This window comes from Erpetoichthys calabaricus, chromosome 16 (assembly GCF_900747795.2).
Source record: "Erpetoichthys calabaricus chromosome 16, fErpCal1.3, whole genome shotgun sequence".
Taxonomy (NCBI): domain Eukaryota; kingdom Metazoa; phylum Chordata; class Cladistia; order Polypteriformes; family Polypteridae; genus Erpetoichthys; species Erpetoichthys calabaricus.
In genome coordinates, this window is record NC_041409.2 from 34,875,920 (window position 1) to 34,902,263 (window position 26,344).

A 26,344-nucleotide genomic window follows, 5' to 3' on the forward strand; every position below is an offset into this window, starting at 1 on the left:
AAAATGTCAAAAGATACCTGTAACTTGTCTGATTTCCACTTGTGTATAGTTCTCCTGTATTCATGTCTGACAGTACGAGTGGTGTTACTTAATTATGGTTCAGTTTTAGACTTGGACATAATTTTAAATGTGCCAGCACTATCCAAAATGTTCTGGCAGGTAGAGTAAAATAGTGAGGTTACCTCCTCAGTATCAGAACAAGACGAGGTCCCTGAATGGATTCCTGTAATATTATTAAAGGCAGCAGAAAACTGCACAGGAGTTGTTTTGTCTTGGTAGAGAAATATATTACTCTACTTTCCACTTTTGTATTATTAATATGTAGCCTTTGTCAGAATGCCTCAAATCTCACAGACTTACCACTGTTTATAAGGTATTGTACCATATAACTTATCCCCACCTTCCGTTCTACATCTACAACCTCAGGCAATTAGATGTAGTAAAAGACAAGCAGGAGTTAAGTTACAATTTAAACAATGAATTATTGGTAATACTGCGGTGGGTTGGCACCCTGCCCAGGATTGTTTCCTGCCTTGTGCCCTGTGTTGGCTGGGATTGGCTCCAGCAGACCCCCGTGACCCTGTGTTCGGATTCAGCGGGTTGGAAAATGGATGGATGGATTATTGGTAATATTCATAAATAATAACAATATGTAAAGTACATTTGAATATTGGCAACCATTCAACCTGATAAATGGTGATGTGTAGTTTCAGGCAGCACACAGACTTGTTAGTTACTTAAAATGTCTCTAGTTAAGGCATCATTTGTGGTCAGCTTTCTTCAGAACAGGCCGAATGCCTGTCTCAATATGGCTGCCCAGCTGTGCTCTTCATTGCGTTGTCCTTTTCAGTTCCTGCATCAGTTTGGTAAGAGAGAGAGAGTGAGGGAGTGAGCAGATTTATAGGTTTTATGTTCAAGCCCTAGAGCCAATAGGACATAATAGTACTTAAAGGGTGAAAAAAGGCAACACTTCTGAGAGATAACGCTGTATGTTTCGTTATTTGCTAGGTTACTTATTACTTTAAAAGTAATCCGTCTACATAACACACACAACTTTTAATGCGTTACCCCCAACAATGGTGGCAGAGTAGTGAAGGGGATTCTAAATGTGACATGGAGCCAGTGACATGTAGCTAACTGACAGGCGTGTATTCTGAGTTCTACCTGGTAAAATACAGGCCAGTATGCCATTCATTTTTGTTTTTGTACTATTGTTGTAAAAAGTGTTTGAATTGTGATTTATGACATTTGTATAAAGAAGGGTCGAACTGATTGCTGTGTGAAAGGCTATGCAGATTAATTATTGTGGACATTTCTTACTGATTGTTATCATGGGGGAAGACAAAAAAGAAGAAGTGTTTGTTAGAAGAGTAACTTTTCTAAATGGCTACTGTGGGAAGAAAAGAGCAGACAGGGAGATATCCTCTAGCTTCACTTAGTTAGGGTCATGAAACAAAGATCATTTTTTTGCCAAGACATAAAAGAGGTTTTGGATTTTTGTCTCACAATGGAGCTTCTTATGGAAGGTGTTCAAATTTAAAAAAATTGAAATCCTTACCCTCATTCAGTTTTGAATTGAGAAACTCAAGTTTAATTTTTAATCTTTGTTACACATGAAGTTTTTATCCATATCAACTTTTTTTTAAAATATGCACTGATGAAAATAATGAAAAAAGAAAAGAAACAATCAAATTCTCTGTGAGACAATGGAGTCTTTATTCTTTGTAAAATCTGGTACATCAAGAGCTCTGTTTGGTGGAGCACAGAAATGAGGCGTTTAGTTGACTGCTACTTGAAGCAGCCCCCTCAGACAAGAAAAAAAAATGAACTTTGTGAGCTGCCTGTGAACGCACACCCTTTCTCTGTAAAGGTCACTCCGGCCCAGAGCAATCCTGACTGAGAGATGGAGCATGTTGCCAGTGGCAGATGGAGTGCTGCAGCCATAGGTATCATCATCATCATTAACAAGTGGGAATCTGTGAGGACTATCTCTGATTGGACCTTTACCACGATGGGGATGGTTGTGGGGTGGGGGGTGGCTTTGGCTGCATAAATCAACACAAGTATGAGATAAATATATTGAAATCAAATAATGATAATAATGTGGCCTGCACTATGAATTGAAGGACCTGGACCCAACCACCTACTGGCAACACAGTTAGGTAAGTCTGTATGAACAAGTGACTTTCTTCTGCTTGGATGACAGAAACAGAATATCAGTGAAAACTGCTAAAGGCAGCTGCATCAGACTTTGCAACAGGTCACATTGGGTATGGATTGCCTTGGAAGAACTTCTGTCTACTTTCACTTCAACTATTGTGAAGTGCACCAAACTGGTTCATGAGAAACACACTACGGGTTTTCTAGAGGTTTTTGCAAAGAAAAACAAAAAAATAATTGAAGAAAATTGGTAAATGTATTGGAAAATATTGCTGTCTGGTGTTTATTAGGGATATGTTTGAACAACAAGACATATGGAGTAACAAAAGACCCCTTTTTTACAATAAGGCAAAGACAGCTACGTTGAGTATGAAAAGTAAGTAATACGGTCTGAACGAGAATTTGCGACGTTATGGGAAAACTAGAGCTGATTTCTTGAAGATAGTGTATTAACAACAGAGGCATATAAAGCAAATACAGTTCTATCTATCTATCTATCTATCTATCTATCTATCTATCTATCTATCTATCTATCTATCTATCTGTCTGTCTGTCTGTCTGTCTGTCTGTCTGTCTGTCTGTCTGTCTGTCTGTCTGTCTATCTATCTATCTATCTATCTATCGATTATGTGTTCTGTAATCTATATATTATTGTCTATTTTCTATACTACTCCATGAGGGTACAACAGGCCTTGGGTTCAATTACTAGAACAGTTGTTGTTTGTAGTAGTAGTTGTAGCAGTAGTACTGAGTACAGACCAGCATGCATGTCGACACCCTCCAATACTATGATAAACAAGAATTAACTGAAATAGAGAAGTTGCATTTTTATTTCACTGAAAACACAAATCACCATACCTGAAGTATATTTGTAATGGGGTTCTTTATGTTCAGGAGGAGCTTCTCACAATGGTTTTCTCGAAACGGTTTCCCACAATGGTGGAGTCTCTTGTGAACTCATTTTGGAGTGACCTCCCCGTGCCCTCTGTGCCATGTGAATTAACACATTCTTTCTGGCTGCTGCATATTGATTTGAAATATTAAATTTAAACTAATAGAGCTGGACTTAAAAACTTTTTGGACTTTCATCTATAACCATCAATATCAATTTATTTTTTGAACCTGCTTCTTCCAATACGCTAAAGCTTATCCTGGCAACATCTGGCACAAGACAAGACCTAAATTTGAATGGACATTAGTTACCACTCACACCATGTCTGTTATCATAACACAAATATCTTTGCATTTGCATATCTTTAAATTTGTCCAGGTACTAAAAACTACAAAACCAAAGTTGGGGAGCCAGAACCTATCCCTATAGTATAAGGAGCAAGGCAGGAACCAACTGGGATGAAACACTATAGTTCTGCAGTATAGTGCAGCATACACTGTCAATTCAACATTATTCTTTAATTTTTTATGTCTTAATTGGATAGCAGAATTGGATGCCTCAAACTATTCAGTAGTTATAAATTTTGATTAAAAAATATTCCAATATGAACAAAGTTATTAATCTTTAAGAAACAAAATTATACGCCGTTCAACCTTCACCCAAGTAAAATGTCTTTAATATTATTACTTCTTTTTTTACTAAACAGACGAAAGAGAGGCTGTACAGAAGAAAACCTTCACAAAATGGGTGAACTCTCACCTGTCCCGAGTGAGCTGCCGAATATCAGACCTGTACCTGGACTTGCGGGATGGAAGAATGCTGATCAAGCTTCTTGAGGTGCTGTCTGGGGAGCGCTTGGTAGGTGTCTGTTTCAGCTTCATCCCCTCAGTTTTGTCTTGGTGCTTCTTATTAGTCTCTTCAAACTTAAATTAAAGAGAGAGTAGGGGATAAGGAGTAAACAGCACATAAAGTTCAATCCAGTATTTGAGTTTGAGCACATCCTAAATGAAGAATATTGTCTCATGGCACCTAGCTGTATTTTTCAATGCACTTATATGTACTTGATTTAATTTTAAATGCTGTTTTGAACACAGCCCAAGCCAACAAAAGGAAGAATGCGCATACACTGTTTGGAGAATGTTGACAAGGCCTTGCAGTTTTTAAAAGAGCAAAGAGTACACCTGGAAAACATGGGTTCGCACGATATTGTCGATGGAAATCATAGATTAATCCTAGGCCTTATTTGGACCATTATCCTTCGCTTTCAGGTAAGGACAATTAGGATTTACACTTGAACAAATAAGCACATTTTTGCACACTTTGCTTAGCTTCAGCCCCAGTCCAATAAAATTGCAGTTTATGAGAAAAAACATTTTCTGAATTTGCTTTAACCACAGACCATAATGTGTTATTCATAGTCCAATGAAAGACACTATAAAATATAAAAATGAATGGCAGATAAAGTTGTTGTGCTTCAAAACCAGAAATTACCCAACACATAAGCAGGCCACATTTGTCATCTAGACACACGAAAGCAAAGAAATTAACTAAAATTAACATTTGTAACCACCTAATACTGCTCAATTTAGGATTTACAAACTTTTCAGCTAATAGTGGTCTATTGAATGTCAGTCACTATTGATTGATACATTTTGTGAACTGAACCAAATTTCAGCTAATGATGCTAACTCACTAGGATACGATTATTTTTGCCATGTAAACATAATGTGTTTTAGCTTACAAAAGAGTCAGAGGCAGTCTTGATGAAGGCATACGTGAATGGCACACCTTAAGACCCCATTAAAAGGCCCAGCATTCCAGTTTGTTCCTGGGTTATAATTCTTAATCAGTGGATATACTGTAAGCACCATAATAGCTACCACGCTTGAATATCCACTGACAAAGGAAGGTCTTTTAGCACAGCAGCTATTAGGCAAATGTCTGTGATGCTGGCTGAAACAACACAGTTACTGCATCCCCGCTAGTCATATTTACTGGGGACCCTGCTTAATCCCGTCATGTTAACATGCCCACCTTGAATTTTCTGTCATTAAGTCTAGTTCCCAGGCCTCTGCATTCACTGAAAATAATGACTGTCTTTCTCTCCCCATATCTGTCTTCCCCACTAATTTGTGATGTTAATTTTTCATACCTATTGACCAATAAACCCAACCTTTTATTTGTTTAGCCATAATTTGTCATCAATCAAAAAGAAGTTAAAAAAAATATAATTTTTTAATTCTTTAAAAAACTGATTTTTTTTGCAGAAATAATTTACAACTTTTTTTCCTATAAGATTCAAGACATTATTGTGGAGACACAAGACAACAGGGAAACACGTTGTGCTAAAGACGCCCTCCTGTTGTGGTGCCAGATGAAGACAGCTGGGTAAGATGACTTGAAAATGCATTTTAAAACACACAAAGAGAGTATAGACATTTAAACGAGTCCCTTTGTGCCCTTATCACACTCCTGAACATGACCTCTACATAGCTGCCTTATGACTGGGCAGCATTCTGCACTGATTCCCACCAGTCACACACCAGAAAGATACAAAATCAGAGGGTTTTTGACCTTTAAATGTACCCGTAAAGACATTGGCGTTTTTTTGTTGCTTGATATTTATGAAGCCAATTATTATGAAAAAGCTATATCAATCTTGAATTTCCATACAATAATAATGTCTGCTAGCTAATTGTCATTACCAAATGTTTATTTGTTGTTTAGATGCAAAAGTGAACAGGCTAGCATTCTGACTGGGAGACAGAGAGTGACTCCTCACCCAGCTGGGAGACCATAATGGAAGGACAGTGTGGAAAGAGCTGTAACCTGGCCATGATGGTTAGCGATTCTTATCCTAGTCAGGGTAGAAGGACAATGGATGACCTGGGCAAACATGGATGCAGGAGGCAGTTCATTCCCCTGCACAACAGGCAGCAGTGTTCCACCAGGCTGGTCCCAGTTAGGACTCTCGCAGGGTTGCATGGGAGTTGCAGTGTAGAAGAGCAGCCCTGTTGGGGTTCTTGAGTACTGTAAGAGGGCACTGTCAGGATATGACTGCTCTGGTTTCAGTATAACCCAGAAGTCCTCTTGATCACAACTGCTGTGACCCAAATAGCATTCCAGGGTCCTGCTTAAAAGAAGCTCGCAGCCTTACCTTGGAGAGTTAAAACTGGGAGGCAGTGGGCAAAACTAACCTGGAGGGTGGAGGAGAGAGGGCATTTACTTTGTGTGCTATGGCGGTATTTTGGTTGTGTTCAACATTGGAAGATGTTGGAGGAAATAAAAATCCTTCATTTCAATACTAGAGTTGTGTAGGGTGACACTGTGTCTGTGGTTTGGGGCTCAGTGGTGTGTCCTACTGGTGACAGCTGATAATTTCTAAATAAACATACTATTTGATTATTTTTGACTATTTAGGGATGTAATGATACTATACAAAACAAAGATTTACATCAGTATGAGTTACATTAAATGACCTGTTCAAATTCATTATTCACGTGTGAATGGTGATGCAGGTCTGTGTGCCTAATCAAGAAATTTAATTCCCATCAAGAACTGATTCATCCTTGTTCCCATTACTATTAAGATATGCAAGTATGTAATGGTGGTGCAGTGGTTAGCAGTGCCACTTCACAGATCAAGTCTTCTCCAGGTACACTTGTTTTTCTCCAGCATCCCCAAAAACCTCCAGGTTAGCTTAACTGGAATTTTCAAACTAGTTTGGGTCTTAATGGGCCCCTACTATGGACTGGTATCCTGCCCAGAGCCGGTCTCTGGTCCCCATTACCCTCAACACACAATAGCACATTGTACAGTAGATAGATAGATAGATAGATAGATAGATAGATAGATAGATAGATAGATAGATAGATAGATAGATAGATAGATAGATAGATAGATAGATAGATAGATACTTTATTAATCCTAAGGGGAAATTCACATTCTCCAGCAGCAGCATATTGATAAAAAACAATTATAAATTAAAGAGTGATAAAAATGCAGGTATAACAGACAATAATTTTGTATAATGTTAACGTTTATCCCAGTGTGGAATTGAAGAGTCGCATAGTGTGGGGGAGGAACGATCTCCTCAGTCTGTCAGTGGAGCAGGACAATGACAGCAGTCTGTCTCTGAAGCTGCTCCTTTGTCTGGAGATGATACTGTTTAGTGGATGCAGTGGATTCTCCATGATTGACAGGAGCCTGCTGAGCGCCCGTCGCTCTGCCACAGATGTCAAACTGTCCAGTTCCATGCCTACAATAGAGCCTGCCTTCCTCACTAGTTTGACCAGGTGCGAGGCGTCTCTCTTCTTTATTCTACCTCCCCAGCACACAGCATAGAAGAGGTACTTCACCACAACAGTCTGATAGAACATCTGCAACATCTTATTACAGATGTTGAAAGACGCCAGCCTTCTAAGGAAGTATAGTCGGCTCTGTCCTCTCTTGCACAGAGCATCAGTATTGGCAGTCCAGTCTAATTTATCATCCAGCTGCACTCCCAGATATTTATAGGTCTGCACCATCTGCACACAGTCACCTCTGATGATCACGGGGTCCATGAGGGGCCTGGGTCTCCTAAAATCCACCACCAGCTCCTTGGTTTTTCTGGTGTTCAGGTGTAGGTGGTTTGAGTTGCACCATTTAACAAAGTCATTGATTAGGTCCCTATACTCCTCCTCCTGCCCACTCCTGATGCAGCCCACGATAGCAGTGTCATCAGCGAACTTTTGCACGTGGCAGGACTCCGAGTTGCACTGGAAGTCCGATGTATATAGGCTGAACAGGACCGGAGAAAGCCAGTATGTTCCATTATATAATTTTTGTTTAGTTCAAGCCAGAGGAAGATTTAATTTCCACAAAGATTCAGTGGCCCACATGATCACAACACTGTACATAAGATGAATCCTGGATATCAAATCACAACTTTTTTGAATTGTAAGTTTGTCCCTTAAATCTCTGTAAAGATGCCATGTTGACAATGGAAACTAATAAAAACTCAACACCTACAAAGATTTGTTTGGATGTAAAAGACATCTAAAATATTTTTGTACAAGTGCATTTTTGAGTGGTTTGATTTTGTATGTGACATATGATATTTCTGCTCATTTTGCAAGATGCCGAGGAGGATTTGCAACTCCACTAAAGGACAAAAATAGTCACAGATTGCCGAAGCAAAATTTTAATGACTTCATTTTTTTTATGATGTTGTACAACTCAGGCAAAGCTCTATCAAGCTTTTGCCTGATTGCTTCCCAATTTTTGTTGAATGTTAAAAGCTTCCATGAATATTCAATGATACGTAACTGTACCCAAGTATTGTGGGGCAATTGTGCCATAATTAATTAAATATGATTATGAGTACTCAGTTTAATGAAACTGATTATACTTCAGTACTGGGCATAAGTCATCAATATTTGAATACATAGCTTGAAATGCAGCAAGTACTGTAGACGTTTTATTACAGGAGAATCATAATCAAGAGGTGTATCTAATGAAGAACTCATTTGGAATGAAGGCTAATAGCTGCTTCCATCTGCTGGAAGTCCGGCCTCTCATACTGAATACTCTTTATTTAGGCTCAAAATGCTGAAATATTTTATGATTTGTTTGAATATATAACAAATGGACTAACTAGCAGAAAAGGCCATTTTTTTCTTTCTACAGTACAACAAGCATAACTCTCTTTTCTTCTTACAGATACCCAAATGTAAATATCACCAATTTTACCACCAGTTGGAAGGATGGCATGGCTTTCAATGCCCTTATTCACAAGCACAGGTAATGGACTTTTTTTTATATCTCTTTAAAAATCAGTATTTTGTTAAGCTAATTCATATTATTAACAATTTTAAAAAATGGAGTTAAACAGTTTAGAGTATTATTAGTGATAAGTGAAACAAATGACTTTGATTTTACGTTCAGTTTCTTTGAAATTCAACAACAACAACAACATTTATTTATATAGCACATTTTCATACAAATAATGTAGCTCAAAGTGCTTAACATAATGAAGAAAGAGAAAAAAGACAAAATAAGAATTAAAATAAGGGAACACTAATTAACATAGAATAAAAGTAAGGTCCGATGGCCAGGGAGGACAAAAAAAAAAAAAAAAAAAAAAAAAAAACTCCAGACGGCTAAACAAACTAAAATTAATTTTGCATACGATGTTGCAATTGCAAAACTTGGTAAAATTTGTTTTTTTAATGGTGAAAGTAAGTAATTCTGCTTTCTAAGAGTTTGGTGAAACCTTTTACTTCTTTTGGACTGGCACATTTCTCACAAGTAGGATCCAAATGAATTTTAAAAGGAGAAGAGTTTCTTTTGAAACTGTGGCGTGACTAATAATAAGTTTAGGTGTCGTGAGCGAATTTCATGTTTTGGAAAAAGTTAATAGAGGGGTAAGGAAAGCAGGGTATGCCACGTGGTGGCCCTACAACTGCACAAATGACTGATTACGGTTAAGATAAAAATCAAAGACCAAAATAAGGTTTGCCAGTGTGGCCTTCTCAATCCAATCATGTACACACCAAAAAGCAATGTTCCCATGCTCTTGCATATGTAGAAAAAGTTTGTGGATGAGATCAGAGGAAAAGGATTCATAAACATCTATCCCGCAGCAGTTTTAAAAATCCTGGTTCTTTAAAGGAAATGTATGATTCTTTATAGGATTGTGTGGTTCCTTATAGAATTATTGCTTGACAAAGCACCATTTCATCCGGGGAAGGTTTCTTTGCATGTGTAATTGTCTCTTTGTGCTTTCAAAAGCTTCCTAATATGTAGAAAAAACTGAAATCTTTAATGTATGGTAGGCTATCTTAGCAGGACAGTAACAGATTAAGAAAACCTGAACTTAGCCTGTGTTACATATGCATGCAGCAGGAGTCCTATTGGTATTTTAGAGCTCTGTTACCATCTATTCATTTTTTTTTACTGAATGGAGCCTGTTACTGATCAAAATAAGTAAAGGTTCTTTCTGGAACCTTCAAGTAGATGGATATTCTGAGAACCAAAACTGGTTCACCTATAGAATCGATCTGAAGAACCTCTCTGGAATCTTTATTTTCAAGAGTGTATATCAGTCGTGTGAATTTCACTGGAGTTTTGCAACATTTCTTGCAAATCAAAAGGTTTCATTACAGATTCAATTTTGCCCAAATCACTGGTTCATGACTAGTCATCAGCACTAATAAAGTTCTAGAAGCAATCTGTATGTGAAATAAGTGAACATTTCTTATGAAGTTGGTGCCCCAGCCACCATACGTCCTAGCATGTCTGCAGAGGACTAAAAGCAAACCCTCATTTAGTCAGGCTGAAGAGCTATTCTTTAGGTCAGTTAAGCTTTTCCCTTGTACACTCGAAATGGTCTCACACTCCAACTACGGCAAAATAATTGTTTTTGGCGAAAAGTAGCCCCACTTATCCAGCAAAGACAGGGGCAACATATTGGCAGTGCACTAAATATCAAGAAGGTCAATGGCTTAATGAAATGGACACTCAAAGCCAGTGCGACATTTTGCCTTTGATGTTCTCCACGCCATTCCTCCATTATGGGTGGAGAGCTGATTAATCTCAGTAGTGAAATTAAATAACATGGAATGTGCCATTCCAAGTCAGTAAATGCTCTGAGTGCCATGAAGGGAGTAAGTGGACACTAAATTTGCTGCATCAACAATGTATTTGTCAGACTGAGAAAGTGGTGTTTGTGAATCATGAGTGGCCACTTCCCAGGTATGATGAATAACCATATTCTCTGCTGAAAAAGAACAATAGCACCTTATTTATAAAAATAAAAAATAAACCTGTGACATGTGTAGTTGCAGAAAAACAGCAGGAGAAGATCGTCACCAATGAAATAATGTTTTCTTTTATTTTTTAATTTTCTCACAGGCCAGATCTTGTGGATTTTCGTAGCTTGAAGAAGTCTAATCCTATCCATAACCTACAGCAGGCTTTCAATGTGGCTGAGCAGAAGCTTGGTGTTACAAAACTGCTGGATCCTGAGGGTGAGAAAGTCGTGTTAAACATCACATCTCAGACATGCTGAATCGTGACTGTCTGGACCTTCCTTCTTACTTGGGAATTGTTCATAAAGCTGTTGTAACACTGTGAGTTTTACTTGCATTAACACTATTGTTTTTTTTTCCAGATGTATTTACAGAGAACCCTGATGAAAAGTCAATCATCACTTATGTTGTGGCATTCTACCACTATTTTTCAAAGATGAAGGCTTTGGCTGTTGAAGGGAAGAGAGTTGGGAAGGTGAGGACCTGCTTAAGGTGTAACAGCTCCTATGCAGATTGCCACCTTTCCATTGCAGACCTCATAATTTAGTGCTCAGTTTACTAGGTGTTGAAGGTCTTACTACTGATTAAGTTTTTCAGTAACTATAAGAGGGTGAATGTAAGTGTCATGCTGTTATTCTTTACTAAAATCCATAAAGTGGCTGTGGCTAGCTCCATTTCATTGCTGGTTTTGTAACTAGTATTGTTATTAAAGAAATTTAACAATCAAGAAAATAAAAAAAAAACAAAACATTTATTCCATGCCTCGGGTTTCACTGATTAACAGAAACATGGAAGTAGTTTTCCACAAAAAGCTTTGTGCAAAATAGAATCGACCAGGTCAATCACCTCAAGTGATGTCAAAAGAACTGGCTGGGTTAAATACTGACGCATATTAATTATCAAGCAACCAAATAAGCATGATGACTATTTAAATATTTCTTACATTCATACATTTTCTGAGAGTCCTGCGCATACTTACTGAATGTCTATGCATAACATTCAAATGCTTTATTAGGCTCTTTGTATGAGAGTCCCACATCCTCTGTACTGAAGTGCTCCCTCGTGCCTTTTTCAAAGCATCTCATTTGATATCCACTATATGCCAATGACGAGTTAGGGCGTTTCTTCAAAAGGGTTTCAATCAACTGTGCTTTTCAGAATCTGACAAAATGGATTAAAGATTCTTTTAGTGTAAATTCAGTTAGGACACACTCTTTCCATACTTTTTACCATGTAGACGTATACTATAGCCTAGCACAGTTAAAACATCACTATTTAAAAACACCCACACTATAATTAAGACAGAAACACTGATGTGTGACTCTGTACATTTGCTAACAAATGTTTACGGTGACCAACATTGTCATTAGCTTCTTTGAACCTAAATTAAATAAGCAAGTTAGAAAATAAATGTTATGTTAGTGAGATATCTCCTGCCATTTGGGTTCCTCCCAGTTAAATGAAGATTTTAAATTCTCACCATGTGTTAGTGTGGTTGAATATGTGTTGGTTCTGATGTTGGGCCTGACACTGTGAAGATCTGACTCCTCATGATCCTGTAATGAAAAATGCATGGACAAAAATAATGAACAGTAGGGAAAGTTTGGAAATACTGAGGGAATAATATAAATAACATGCATCAAGTTTACCAGCTTTTAAGTAAAACTAATTAATATTATTTTCAATGAATACATAAAAAGGAAGCAGGCAAAGAGATCAGTGAAATTCACACGACTGATATATACTCTTGAAAATAAAGGTTCCAGAGAGGTTCTTCAGAGCGATGCCATAGGTGAACCAGTTTTGGTTCCCAGAATATCCATCCACTTGAAGGTTCCAGCAAGAACCTTTACTTATTTTGATCAGTAACAGGCTCCATTCAGTAAAAAGAAGATTTTAAGTACTGAAATAATTTGACTTGTATCAGGCAGAGTGAGGTTTCAAAGTAATAAAGATGTAGCAGTCTCTCAGTCTGAAACTAGCTGAAGTAGGATGAGCAAATTTTTAAAATGCACAACGGGAAAATAATACAATTCTGAAGAGTAAGGAATCGCAGATAGGTTTGCTGCATCTGAATCACATTCCACCACATCGAAATTATGTAAATAGCCCTCAAAAACAATTTCAAAATATTTAACCACTCAAGCTGCATTAAGTCATTTAATAAAAAAACCCACCTGCTCATTCATCCCAACGATATTATAACAATATTACACGTCCACTTAAAACTCACATAGACACCATGACAATACACAGACTTTGCAGTGAGATGTGTAACAGCAGTGTTAAGCAATGTCACCCATTACGTCATATTTATATTAAATAAATTATAAGATACAGTAGTTCTGTTGTATACCTACATAACTTATTTATGCAATTGTGTCAGGCATGACAGTGTGTCTGAGAACTTCATTATGCCTGTAATTGTTGCGTGGTTTATTATTTTTATGTTACTGGTTTATATCTGGAAATCTGTGCATGTATTTTGAACCTGTTGTCTGAGAAGTGCGCTACATAAGGAGAACAAGATTAAATCAATTATTCATTATTTTCCTCTTTTGTTCCTCTTGATTAAAGCTGCCTAGTGATTACTTATTTTTTTAATTACTCTTTTACTACCATCCGTTACTAAGATTTCTGTTTCCAACCTGCCTAACTCCCATATGCTGTTTTTGGCTTTGGTTGTATTACCTTTTATGACATTAGCATTTCCTTGGGTTTTTCCATCTGTTCAGCACAGCAAGTTGCCAAGCTCCCATCAGGGGCCACCTTAGAAGATGATGTTCTTATTTTTTTTAATAGATGGACAGTTATCAGGAGGCATGTGTAATGAAACAGGCCGGGAACTGCATCTGCTTCCACACTTTGCTACTTATGTATGTCTGGTTGATTTGTTAGATGATTTAAACAGACCCTGTCAACAATGGGTTACCTTTCAGGTGCTGGATCATGCCATTGAAACACAGAAAATGATTGACAGGTATGAAACCTTGGCATCAGACTTGCTGACCTGGATTGAGCAGACTATCATCAAACTGAACAGCCGCAAGTTTGCAAATTCTCTCACTGGAGTTCAGCAGCAGCTACAGGCTTTTAACTCATATCGCACAGTGGAAAAGCCTCCAAAGTAAGCATACTGTTTAAAATAAATATCGTAGCACGAAAGCAGGCAGGCTAAACACTGCAGTGTCCAAGTACATTTTTGTTTATAGTGTGTGAAGAGGTTTCCCTTTTTTTTATTAGATCATTTTTTAGGCATAAACACACGTATCAAGAATACTGGAGCAGTATAAAATAATTACTATACAGTATGTGTGGTCTTGTGGAGTGACAAGTGTCCCTATTCAACAAGTTTCCAATTCTTTATTCTTTTTGACTCAGTCTTTTGTAATTATAAATAATTGTATAATGCAAACTATATATATGACTTCCTCCTTCATCTTCAAAGATGAATCTTAAAGGTTAACTGGCAATTCTAAATTGGCCCTCCGTGAGGATGAGAATAATTGTTTTAATAATAATTCTTTGCATTTTATATAGCGCTTTTCTCACTACTCAAAGCGCTCAGCAATTGCAGGTTAAGGACCTTGCTTAAGGGCCCAACAGAGCAGAGTCCCTATTGGCATTTACGGGATTCGAACCGGCAACCTTCCGATTGCCAGTGCATATCCCTAGCCTCAGAGCCACCACTCCAGGTGTATGGGCTGATTCTCACCTTGTGCTAAGTCCTGAAAAGAATTAAATAGACATGAGTATGTATTTAAGTATATTCATACACAGGGTAGCATGATAAATAGTGGTTCACAGTAGAACACATCTCCACAGTCCTGGGTTCATTTTCTAACTACAGTCTGCAAGGTTTTCATGTTTTCCCCATGCACAGAAGTGGTACTCTCCCATATTCCAAATATTTCTTTTATGTTGCCAAGCAAAAATAAATTGTTTTTGTATGAATGGGTGAACATGTATGTGTGCTCATTGTTGGACTTTAAGCACTACATTAAGCATTGATCCCTACCTTGAGCCCAATGCAGATAAGTCCAGCAACCCTACACTTAAATAAAAAGTTTAAGAAGATTGATAGATGGGGATTGGTAGCATGGTGGCACTGCTGATCATGTTGTTGCCTCACATTTACACCAAATATAATTTACTACTGGATGACGGCTTTGCACTTGTTCACAAAAGTGTTTTCCAGAGTCTTCAATTTCCTCTTACACTTATACGTTATGTAGTTAGGTTAATTGCTGACCCAATGGATTGTTGCTCATGTTGCTAGTCTTTTAGGTAGTTTGCTGTCCTTAGACAGACCACTAGATAATGCCACCCTAGGGTAGTGTAACTGTGGTAGATTCTCCCTTTTTATAGGCTGGCACTGAAGCTGCTCATTTGATTGATGAACTATCATGTCATACTGTTTCTTCATACTGACTCAGGGCTGATGCTATTTTAGTTCTTGCCTTTCCCTGCTGATGCAAGAATTGTCACTTTTATATTATTATAGTTTACAGAAATTGTATATGTATGCTACTGTTACCCCAGGTATTAATATAAATTCATTTTTGATGTAATTGGAGTTAATTTACACAAGGTCTAGTGGTAAGCTAGTTGGCCACACTACCTGCTTAATAAGGCTGTAAGTGTGAATCAGTCTAGGATTAGATTGGTGTCTAATGCAGAGTTGGTTTTCCTGAATTGCTTTACAAAACAGTTATATTATTAGACAGTACCCATCCACTGTTTATCAAATATTGGGGGATGCATTATAATTCTCTATATATTTCTACAATTTTTCCCATGCTTCCACGTCTTGCCTTTCAAAAAAGGGATGTGACAAAGGGAGGCAGGGGTTTAAAGATGAGAACAAACAAAAAGGTTATAAACACGTTTTATTTTCACAATCCATATGATCTTTTTCAGATTCCAGGAGAAGGGCAATCTGGAAGTACTGCTTTTTACCATCCAAAGCCGCATGAGAGCCAACAATCAGAAAGTATATACCCCAAGAGAAGGTGCTCTTGTTGCTGATATTAATCGGGTAATGTCATTTATATACTGGTATGCATTATTTCTTTCTTTTTTTAATGACAGCTTCCTGCTGGGGATCCCCTGTGGTGGCAGTCCCATAAGACTTACGTTGCTAAGAATGACTCCTCTATTTCTTGTTACAGTAAATACAAGTTTTCACCTCCAACACCCTAGATTTTGTGTTTGGTGATGCTGCATAATGTAGAGTGGGTGTCTTGCAGTAATGAATGATGCCATTCAAACAGTTGAAGATGGGTTGGTCTTGTATGAATAGAACATTGTTTCACTAGAAAGGCACATTGATGGTAAACATTTGCTGGTAATTTGTATGATTTTTGTGTAGTAATTATGTGCATAATCAAAGTTACACGAGTGGCTGGTATAAGATTTATTATTTATTTAAGCTAATATTTCAGAATGGCTTTCCACTTCATTATTAGTGTCAGGGCAAAATACCAGCTATAGTGTGAACCTCTCTGCCTGCTGTGGTTAGGCTTAAGATAATGTTGTAATATGGGCAATTAGTTGAAGCCTAACTAAGACATAAATATTTTCAAGATGAATCAACGGACGAAAACAATCAAATATGACTTCTGTTTAGTGAATATCCACTAAGCTTTTGCTCTGTATAGCAGTTTTGTGTTACAGTGACAAAATGAGGAAGGAGTGCAATAGTGTGGCACTTTCAATTTAGTTGAAAGGATGATATGGTACAAAAATGTGAAAAACGTGTACTAGGCACAGGAGATACTAGCTCCATCTAACAAGCACAACTAATGTGAACAGGGAGTGATTAGATAAGACTGCAGGCAAATGCTTTGCCAACTTTTACACAAAGCATTAAGGCTACTATATTAAACTGCTTCAGATGTGTATTTGCATGATTACTGTGACATGGAAAAATTACTTCTTGGTAGCTGCATGGCATGTATATTCACCACAATCAGCCTCTAACAAGTGAATGTGTTGTGAATGATGGTGTGCATCTTCTATGTGATTATATTTATCTTTTGTGTGCATGCTGGTGTTGTTAAATGTTGTACAGCTGTGTACTTTAGTGCATCAATCCTTTATTCAGTGAAATGCACTAAAGATAAAAGGAACAGAATCTCTATACTGTTAGACATCACTGCTGTAGCGCCTCCTGCCAGAGAGAGAGAGAGCGAGAAAGAGAGAGAGCAAGAGAAAGAGAGAGAGAGAGCGAGAGAAAGAGAGAGAGCGAGAGAGAGAAAGAGAGAGAGTGAGAAAGAGAGAGAGCGAGAGAGCAAGAGAAAGAGAGAGAGAGCGAGAGAAAGAGAGAGAGCGAGAGAAAGAGAGAGAGCGAGAGAGAGAAACAGAGAGCGAGAGAGAGCGAGAGAAAGAGAGAAAGAGGTTGTAAGCATGCACTGATACAGCACGTTGCCACACCCGCCACACAATGAACCACCTCAGACTATTCCAAAAAACAAGATGATTGTGGTGGGACATGGAAAGTCAATCATATTTCAAAAGAAAAACCACTTTAGGGGAAGCATGTTACATCTTTAGCTATCATACAGTACCAAGGAATTAATTTCTAACCATTTCCTGGAATTTCAAGTACTTCTTGATTTTGACATTGGTTGACACACTGTTTTCTTTTTCTGTTTAGTGAGGTTTTGATGCGCTGGCTGGCAGGAAAGACCTAATTGGTACTGGGTATCCTGCCCATCTCTGGATCGTCACATGTTACTGTAAACTGGATTAGACTCGTTCACAAATATATATATAGTTTTAGAGTCTGGGACATCATTATTCTAAGGATCCTTGTGATTATGCTCCCTGTGAAAGACACTATGTAGAACAATTACTAATTGATAATACCTTGCAATATATTTTAAAAATGTTACTCTTTAACCATTTTATTGATAAACGTTCAAAATACATTAAACTGATAAAAAATACTTTTGAAAATATACTTAAATATTTTTTACATATGTATGCATTATTGTACCCATTGAGTATTTGTGTGGGTTTGTCTGCTTCACTTAAATCTCGGCCTATTTTTTTTTTGCCATTCATTGCTTAGAGGTAAAGGTATTCTATCACAATATTGTGAGTTTCTTTTTTCTTTTGTTTGCCTTGTACAGTTTCTTGTATTAGGAATTTGTTAGTTTTCACATACCCCTTGGGGTCAGAGCCTCTGGAGCAATTGAAGGTTAAAGGCCTTGCTCAAGGGCCCAACAGAGTAGGATCTCTTTTGGCAGTGATGGGGATTCGAACCGGAAACCTTCAGGATACCAGCACAGATTCTTAGCCTGAGAGCCACCACTCCGCTTATATACCATCTACTATACTATATACTTGCCACTATACACAGGATGTCATCAAAAATAGAAATGCAGTTTAGAATTCTAAGAGAAAGACATTAAAGCATTTGTCATATGATTTATCCTGCATGGCATTGCATAGGCCTGGGAAAGACTGGAAAGAGCAGAACATGAACGAGAACGAGACCTGAGGGATGAACTGATTAGACAGGAGAAACTGGAGCAGCTTGCACGAAAATTTGACCGTAAAGCATCTATGCGCGAAACCTGGCTTGCGGAGAATCAACGACTAGTGGCACAGGTATGAATTTTCATTTAAAATCACTCTTGATTTTAAAGTTGGCTGGCATGGTAGTAAGCAATTCTTTCTCACACCTCCAACCCTCTATATATACTGCATTTATTACTTTTTTATAACAAAATTACTAACCATTTAATTTATTATTAACTTAAAGGATAACTTTGGCTTTGATCTGCCTGCCGTGGAAGCCGCAAAGAAGAAACATAATGCCATCGAGACTGACATTTCTGCCTATAAGGAACGTGTCGAGGCTCTACTGGATGTGGCCAAGGAGTTGGAGAAGGAAAACTACCATGATGTAAAGCGGATTAATGTTAGGAAAAATAACATCCAACGCCTGTGGGACTACTTGCAGGACTTGATCAATGCCCGTCGTGCTAGGCTAGAGATGAATCTTACCCTGCAGAAGACCTTTCAAGAAATGCTCCATATCATAAACTGGATGGATGACATGAAGGTAATCAGATTGAGGCAACGTGTGAAAATTCTTTTCCTTCCCTGTAATATGGAGAATAATGTAATTTTCTTTAATATATCACATGAGTACATTGTTCTCATTTACTGTTTACTTGCTTACTTGATGACTAACACAGTATAAAAATAGCTTAGGAAACAAGCAAAAACGTTCTTTCCCTAAACAATAAATCCAGCAATTTACTTATGTACACCTGGTTTATTGGGTTCTTGGAAATCTCATGGTGGTAAAATAGGATGATAATACAACTCCTTTCAAAAACATTTGTGCTTGTTCAACTGCATTTGATAAAAGAATACTCATATTAGGCTTAAACATTATATCCACCCATTTAGCACTTAAGCACTACTGTGCATCATATTTACTGAAGTTCTCTGGACTGTAAACCATAAGGTATCTGGTGAAATCTCTACCATTAAATGCTCACTGTCACTGCATTCTCTCTCTCTCTGTCTCCCAAACACACACAGTTACACTCACACAGACCCAAGCACCCTGAGATGCATGTTTCTAGGGACGTTGGAAGAAAACACACAGACAACAGAAAGAAAGAATATGCAAACAACTAAAATGCTGGATGCATTAGGCTGCAGAACTAACCACTACACTCCCCTGCCAAGTACAATAAGAGACAAAACACAAAATAACAATTAAAAAAATATATATATTTTGTACATACTGTAGGCTACAACAAGCAGGTCCATTTAAAGTCAACTTTTTTAAATACAGGTGATTATATAAACGTCATAGACACTTTGTGGAAGACTTCCTCAGGTTCACGTGAAGTTGCTTAAATTACTGATGACATTACAAAGAAACTTTAAATTACGTTATAGCTCTGTACTCTTGAAATGGCAGGGACATTTTTCGTTATGGGAAGGAACAATACAAAATCATATAGTCAAAGGGTCAAGGGTCACTTCCAACAGAACTTCTCCTATAGTCAGTCAGTTCAGGTGTCATTTGTAGAAACAGGCAAATATACTGGAGCTCTGTACCTATAAAGAACTTTATGACTGTGTTTACTGCAAATACAACTCCATAAAGAGTCATAGTTTTAATCCCAAGCCAGCATTTACTGGGTGACACAAAATGAATCAGTTTAGGTGATTTATCTAGTTGTGGAAAAAGGTAGATGATTGTAGTGTTGTTCTGCGCTGGTACTTTGCTTTTGTGTGGTGTTTTTCATGAGGAGTGCTTTGTAAAATTAGAATATTACAGTTTCAATTATGTTCTCTTGCTTACTGTATGTGTGAGCCAAAGGGACAAGTTTCACCTGGTAATGCTTCAGTTAGAAGCAGGTGAACAGTTATATCTTACAGGGGGTGCATACCACCTGAAAAATAGGTTATTTTATCACAAAACTCACACTAATCTAGAAAACACCCACACACACCTCACAACAGTCAGAAGTAAACAAAACACATAATCAGTAGAGGAAAAGGCTGCTCTTAGATTAGCTTTCAGTGCTTGTTTAACTTTTAATAAACAGTTGTGAAGATACCACATCAGCCTTGTCAAACAAAGCTAAATTACTTTTATGGTATATGAGTGTGTATAAATACAAGCTATTGTAAATCTTTATGTAAAGTACAGAGCCCCCTGCTCTCTTCGCTCGCCAACCCCCAGGTTTGGTCCTGTGGAAATACAATTTAAAGTGTTTTTTTCCATGGGAATTGTTACATATGCATTATGTTCACTTTTTATTTTAGAACTTTAGTAAAAACAATATTTGGAATGAACTGTTCTTCAAGATCTTTTTGAATTTTGATTCCTTGTTTGGTCTTACAGCGTGATAATGCAACGTATAACTGGCCATGAGTGACTATCATTTCTTGTGTTTCTTATAAAAAAACAACTTTTTCAAATGTTTGTCATTGTGATTTGTTAATTGTCATTGCACAAGCTATTCTAACGAGAAACTGTGAACGTTTTAATGCGAATGGCATATCAAGATATTCTTTTTGTCCGAACACTGTTTCAAATTTATTCAATAAAAATAAGACTTTCTGATAAAACAATCTACTTACGAAAGTGGGAATATCCAGAGCCGATGTAGCCGGTGGCATTGTTCTCAAGAAGCTGTGGATTTCTGGCCATTGTGGATTGCACGTCATTATAAGAAATAAATCTGGCCGACCGATAGTTCTGGATATTGCCATTGCATCATGATATAGCTGTTGCAATGCTCTTGGACTACCTTGATATGATGGTGGTAATATTACTTCTGTACCTGTTTTGAATTTGTCTGAACTATTGATATTTGAATTTTGAACGTGATCAATGAGACCTTGCATATGTACCGTTCTAAGTTGAGCTTGATTCGATTTAAGAAAGAAGAGATGATTAGCTGCAACCTTTACATACGCATTAATAATGTAATGTTGTGATAGAGGTTGAGATGACAGAAGTGGGTTAAATACATGGGAACGTAATTTTGACCCGAAATATTGTGTGGGTGTTATTTGTTTTTCTGAATCTGTTTGTTTCATATTGTACAACCATCCTGTTTCACCATCTGGGAAATGCAATGGAAAAAGTAAAGGATCTGCATGTGGCGATGTATTTGACAAAAATGATGAATCATGCTTTGCCTTTGGATATACATGAATATCTACTCTGTCTTTGATATCTCCGTCTTTCGAAATTATTATAGCTGACAATTCGTCACATGTGGGTTTATTGTAAAGGCGACTGTGATCTTTCAGATTCATATAGAAATCCAAGAATATGTCTTTGTCCGTGTTTGGCTGATAAATTTCGTGTAAAGTGCGATACTTTTGGACGTATGGATTTGTATTCATTATTGGCTGTATAATTTCTATTCCGTCGGATCGTTTAACTCTTTCGATTCTGTGTTGCATCGCTTCTCTGTGATCATAAATATACACCTGACCAAATTGTGTTTTTTTCAAAATTAAACTTGTCGTAGCTGTAATTGTTGCAGGAATGCAGATTCTCATAGCGTATATATTCGATTTTTTTTTTGCTGTTCCATTATTTCACCTAGTAATAATTTTTGTTTGTTTGCGTGAATGCGATCTGTACTCTCTGTTGTTTGACACCTTCGAATTGTAGTACTGTCATATATTTTAACTTGCTCTGCGTGTGTATTGCACCAAGGTTTGTTTTGAGCCTTTCGAATTCCACTGCTGTCATAATCTGTAACCTGCTCTGCATGTGTATGTTTGGACCTGCCTTTGTCTTTTATTTCTGAGCCCGTTTGGACCAGCAAGGTTTTCAATTCCACTTGTTCCGGGCTGATTATTACTTTCCGTGCCTAGGTCACCGTCTTATGGGAACATGCTTCCAACGGATGTCAGTATGACGTGACTTGACCGTGTCTTGGGAATTGAAAGTGTCTCTGCCTCTCTGAAGTGTCTCTCTGTCTCTCTTCCAGATCACGTCTCGCCTCAAGATTTTTTTTTGTAATAGAGAGATGTTTGCCTAACTGACTAAAGCATATTTCACAGTTGTGTGCTAAATATTGATTATATTTGCTGCACACAACAATTGTACTGTACAGTGTCTAAGAAAAGTACTTACCTCTTGGACGTTTACACTTTTATTCATATAAAATACTGAATCACACTGGATTTAATTCAACTTATTTTGCTCTGACCAACAGAAGAAGACTCTGTAATGTCAGACTGTCAGAGATTTATGAAAAGTGGTCTAAATTAATTAAAATTAATTAAAAATATAAAACAGAAAATAACTGATTGCATAATAAGTATTCACCTCTTTGATAAGACACACCTAAATCATCACAGGGGCAGCCAGATGGTTTTAGAAGTCACATAATTAGTTCAATGGAGACCACCTGTCTCTAGTTGATGGGTTACAATAAATTGTAGTATAATGGCACCTGTATGTGGAAGATCTAACTTGAGGTAAGTCTCCATGAAAAGCACAAGTAAGAGAATGGTGACAATAAAATATCCACGTCACTGACTAGTAGTCCCTTGGAGTTCAGTTAAATCAGTCATTCAAAAATGGAAAGAGTATGGCACAGCTGTACACCTACCTAGAGCAGGCTGCGTGATTATGCAAGAAGACCAGTTAGGGAAGCCACCAAGAGTCCTTTTGAGAATACTGGAGGAGATATAAAGCTATAGTGGATGAGAATGGAGAAACTGTGCAGAAAGCAACTATTGCCCGGGAGCTTCGCCAGTTGTAGCTTTAAAAAAAATAACCCATGATATCTTGGTTAGCGTTTGCCAGAAGGCACATGAAGGTAGCTATAAGAAAGTCCTGTGGACCGATAAAAATAAAATTGAGCTATTAGGCCAATAGACTAAATGCCGTTAAGAATAAACCAAAACCGGACATTATCAAGCATACATTATCTCCACTGTGGATGCAGCATCAGGCTGAGGGGATGCTTCTCTCTAGAAGGCCCTGGAAGGCTTGTGAGGGCAAAATGAATACAGCAAAATAGGGGGAAATTGTGGAGGAAAAAATGCTGGAGTCTTCAAGAAACCTGTGCCTTGAGTGAAGATTTGCAGCTGGACTTGAAAAAGGCTGTTCCTCTGCAATCACCATGACACCTGACAGAGCTTCAGCAGTAGTTTCAAAGAAGAATGGGGAAAAGCGCAGTATCCAGATGTACAAAGCTGAAAAAGACCTGTGGAGACACTTTCTCTGTAAGTCTTTTTCGGTTTGTTAGTGTCAAAAAAAAAAAACAAAACAAAAATGTAAATCTACAAGAGGGTGAATACATTTTATAGGAGCTGTAATTATGTACTGACAAAGCATTCTGAAATGGACGTCAGTTTCGAAAAGTGCTATAGAGTTTATATAATGTTCTTTTTTACTGACAAAGAAAATTTCTAGGACTGGGCTGGTGATCCTAGCAACTGTACATGATAATGAGAATGTCCCTACCTTAAGCATATTAGGAAACAGAAATAATCAAAGAAAAAAAAAAATGTACTTGTGTTTGCTATAAAAAGAAATCAGGAAAATGTGACAAGATGTACCATCTTCAGATTCTCCAGTACAGGTTCAACACTCGCTTTGATCAATAGGACATTAATGTAATTGTAGACGCAGACATCACTCAAAAATCGATTCATATTTAGTATTAAAAAGACCAGCTGACATTAAGTGACAGAAAAGCCTCACATTATATTGAATAATATACAAACCCTGGTTGATATTTATTTATTCATTCATTTTTGCACCGACAGGGCCACACCTCTTTTCACTTATGAATACTCTTACATATTCCTTGACACACAAGACAAAGAAAGGTAGACAGACTTATTTGGGAATTATTGCCCTTTATCCTATATCCATGTGCTCAAGCCATATCTGCTTCAGACTTTATTATTCTACACCTTCTTTACAAGCATAGACAAGCTAGGCAGCACTTTCATTTATAAATTCATCATGTTGCTCCTTCTGCTTTACCAATTACTCTGTTTTTCCCACTCCCAGGCTAACATTATTAAGGAGGCTTTCTTCAGTTTCTCCAATTATGACAATTTTTCCTAAAATAGCCACTAAAAATGAGGTTTAGCCACTTTTCCCTAACATAGCCATTAAAATATGTATGGATGCAAAATTATTTAATAGAAAGGCTGTCCTAATAGTTCATATTTAGTATTAAAAAGACCAGCTGACATTAAGTGACAGAAAAGCCTCACATTATATTGAATAATATACAAACCCTGGTTGATATTTATTTATTCATTCATTTTTCTCACCTGCTTCTCCAGGGTTGGGTCATGGGGCAGCTGAAATCTACCCCACCAGCCATATACTTAACATACTTATACGAATATTTCTTTGAGAAAAAGTAGTCTTGATCATGGTAAATGGTAAACCTGCAGAATCTTGAACAAGCATGCATATGCATATTTACTTTGTTTTTCTTTATGAGACATTATCATTAGGTAAATGTAGAGATCTTCCTGAAAGCTCCCTTTCAATAGCACACCTGCTTGTGTTGTTCCATGTGAGTTTTCTGTCACTTCCAGGCTCGCCTCCTTTCACCAGATTTTGGAAAGCACTTATTAGAAGCTGAAGATCTTCTACAGAAGCATGCCCTACTGGAGGCAGATATTGCTGTACAAGCTGAGAGAGTGAAATCAGCAAACTCAGCAGCCCTGAAGTTCACAGAAGGAGATGGTACGTAAGAGCAAAGCTGGCTTAGTCAAGTTATTTTGATTAGTGTTTTTTGGTACTCATTGCCTGTATGTTTGTTTTTGTTAATTCTTTTCTTTCTCCTTTGAATTTAATTGTAATGCACTAACAAAAATGTTGTAAGGAACTTTAAATTGAGAAAACATGGCTTGGGAAAACAATTCATTTTTACGAATTACTCTAATCTGAAGACACCCAGTTATTATGAACATATTGGGTAACTATGGTGTTCATAATAATTCCAAAACAATATGGTCTGGTAAAAAGAATAATACTGTCATCCTTGTATTGAAATGTAGGAAATATATAAAAATTTGCTGTCAATTAAACTTTTTTTTTCTGGTAAATATGAACAGCATAGCCTAATATACACATTAAACTTCATTGGAATCCAATCAGTACCACTACGCAGTATCCAGGGTGGGCAGAGGGCATCAGTAACCAACTTTCTGTGGGTATAACCTTTATATGGCACTAGCCATGTGCGCCCAACTACGTTGCGCGTGTTAAAGTTGTCTGTGAAGGGCTCCCTGTTTAAACGCGGCTGCCAGTCGTGAACTGGGCCCTTCGTCGCACAGCATTATGATTTTTAAATAAGGGAAACAAAATTACAAAACAAAACCCTTGGACATTGATTCAATAGGAAAGGCCTACTCGGAATCACTGTCCGAATAGTAATTATGTGGTGGTGGAGGAGCATTTCTGCTTCTCTCCATTCACAGTCCGTCTCGTTTTCATGACGCTGTCGTTTCCTCTCACGATCTCTTCTCAACCTTTCTCCAATCTCGCAGGTTGCTTTGTGGCAATCCAAAGAGTAAGGAAGAACCAATGCTTCTTTCTTGAACTCCAAATGCCGACTGATGGAAAATCACAGAAGTGTGTCCAACTTATATACTCCGACTGCCGACTCCAAGAAGTGGGTGAACATTCGATTTGGACGAAGTGCTGCCAACGACGGTCGATAGAAACACAAAAAACCACAGTCTCGACAATGAAGCAGGTGTCGACGCCAGATCTAAACACAAAGAGTGGTGTCGACACCAGATCTAAACACAAAGAGTGGTATTGACAGTGTTTATAAATAAAAGTTACAACCAATGTGTTGTGTATTCAGCCAGTACAAATAGCACGTAGTCTCCTTTAGTTCAATCCTCTTTAATTACCACACTCCAACCTCATCCAACGATCCTCCCCCTCACTTCCTCTCCTCCTCCATCACTACTGCCTTCTACTGAACACAGCAGGAACACCACATAA

The 26,344-nt window shown here is 37.6% G+C and overlaps 1 protein-coding gene across 1 annotated transcript in view; it reads left to right on the forward strand.

Moving 5' to 3' along the window:
* sptb (spectrin, beta, erythrocytic) overlaps positions 1-26,344 on the forward strand; it is a 178,136-nt gene that overhangs the window by 67,778 nt on the left and 84,014 nt on the right. The window contains exons 3-13 of the mRNA XM_028822033.2: positions 3,759-3,910; positions 4,147-4,320; positions 5,349-5,440; positions 8,756-8,836; positions 10,949-11,064; positions 11,208-11,320; positions 13,785-13,972; positions 15,766-15,883; positions 18,304-18,462; positions 18,617-18,919; positions 24,922-25,072. Of these exons, the coding sequence (XP_028677866.2) occupies positions 3,759-3,910; positions 4,147-4,320; positions 5,349-5,440; positions 8,756-8,836; positions 10,949-11,064; positions 11,208-11,320; positions 13,785-13,972; positions 15,766-15,883; positions 18,304-18,462; positions 18,617-18,919; positions 24,922-25,072 (1,647 nt within the window). The remainder of the gene's footprint in view (positions 1-3,758; positions 3,911-4,146; positions 4,321-5,348; positions 5,441-8,755; positions 8,837-10,948; positions 11,065-11,207; positions 11,321-13,784; positions 13,973-15,765; positions 15,884-18,303; positions 18,463-18,616; positions 18,920-24,921; positions 25,073-26,344) is intronic.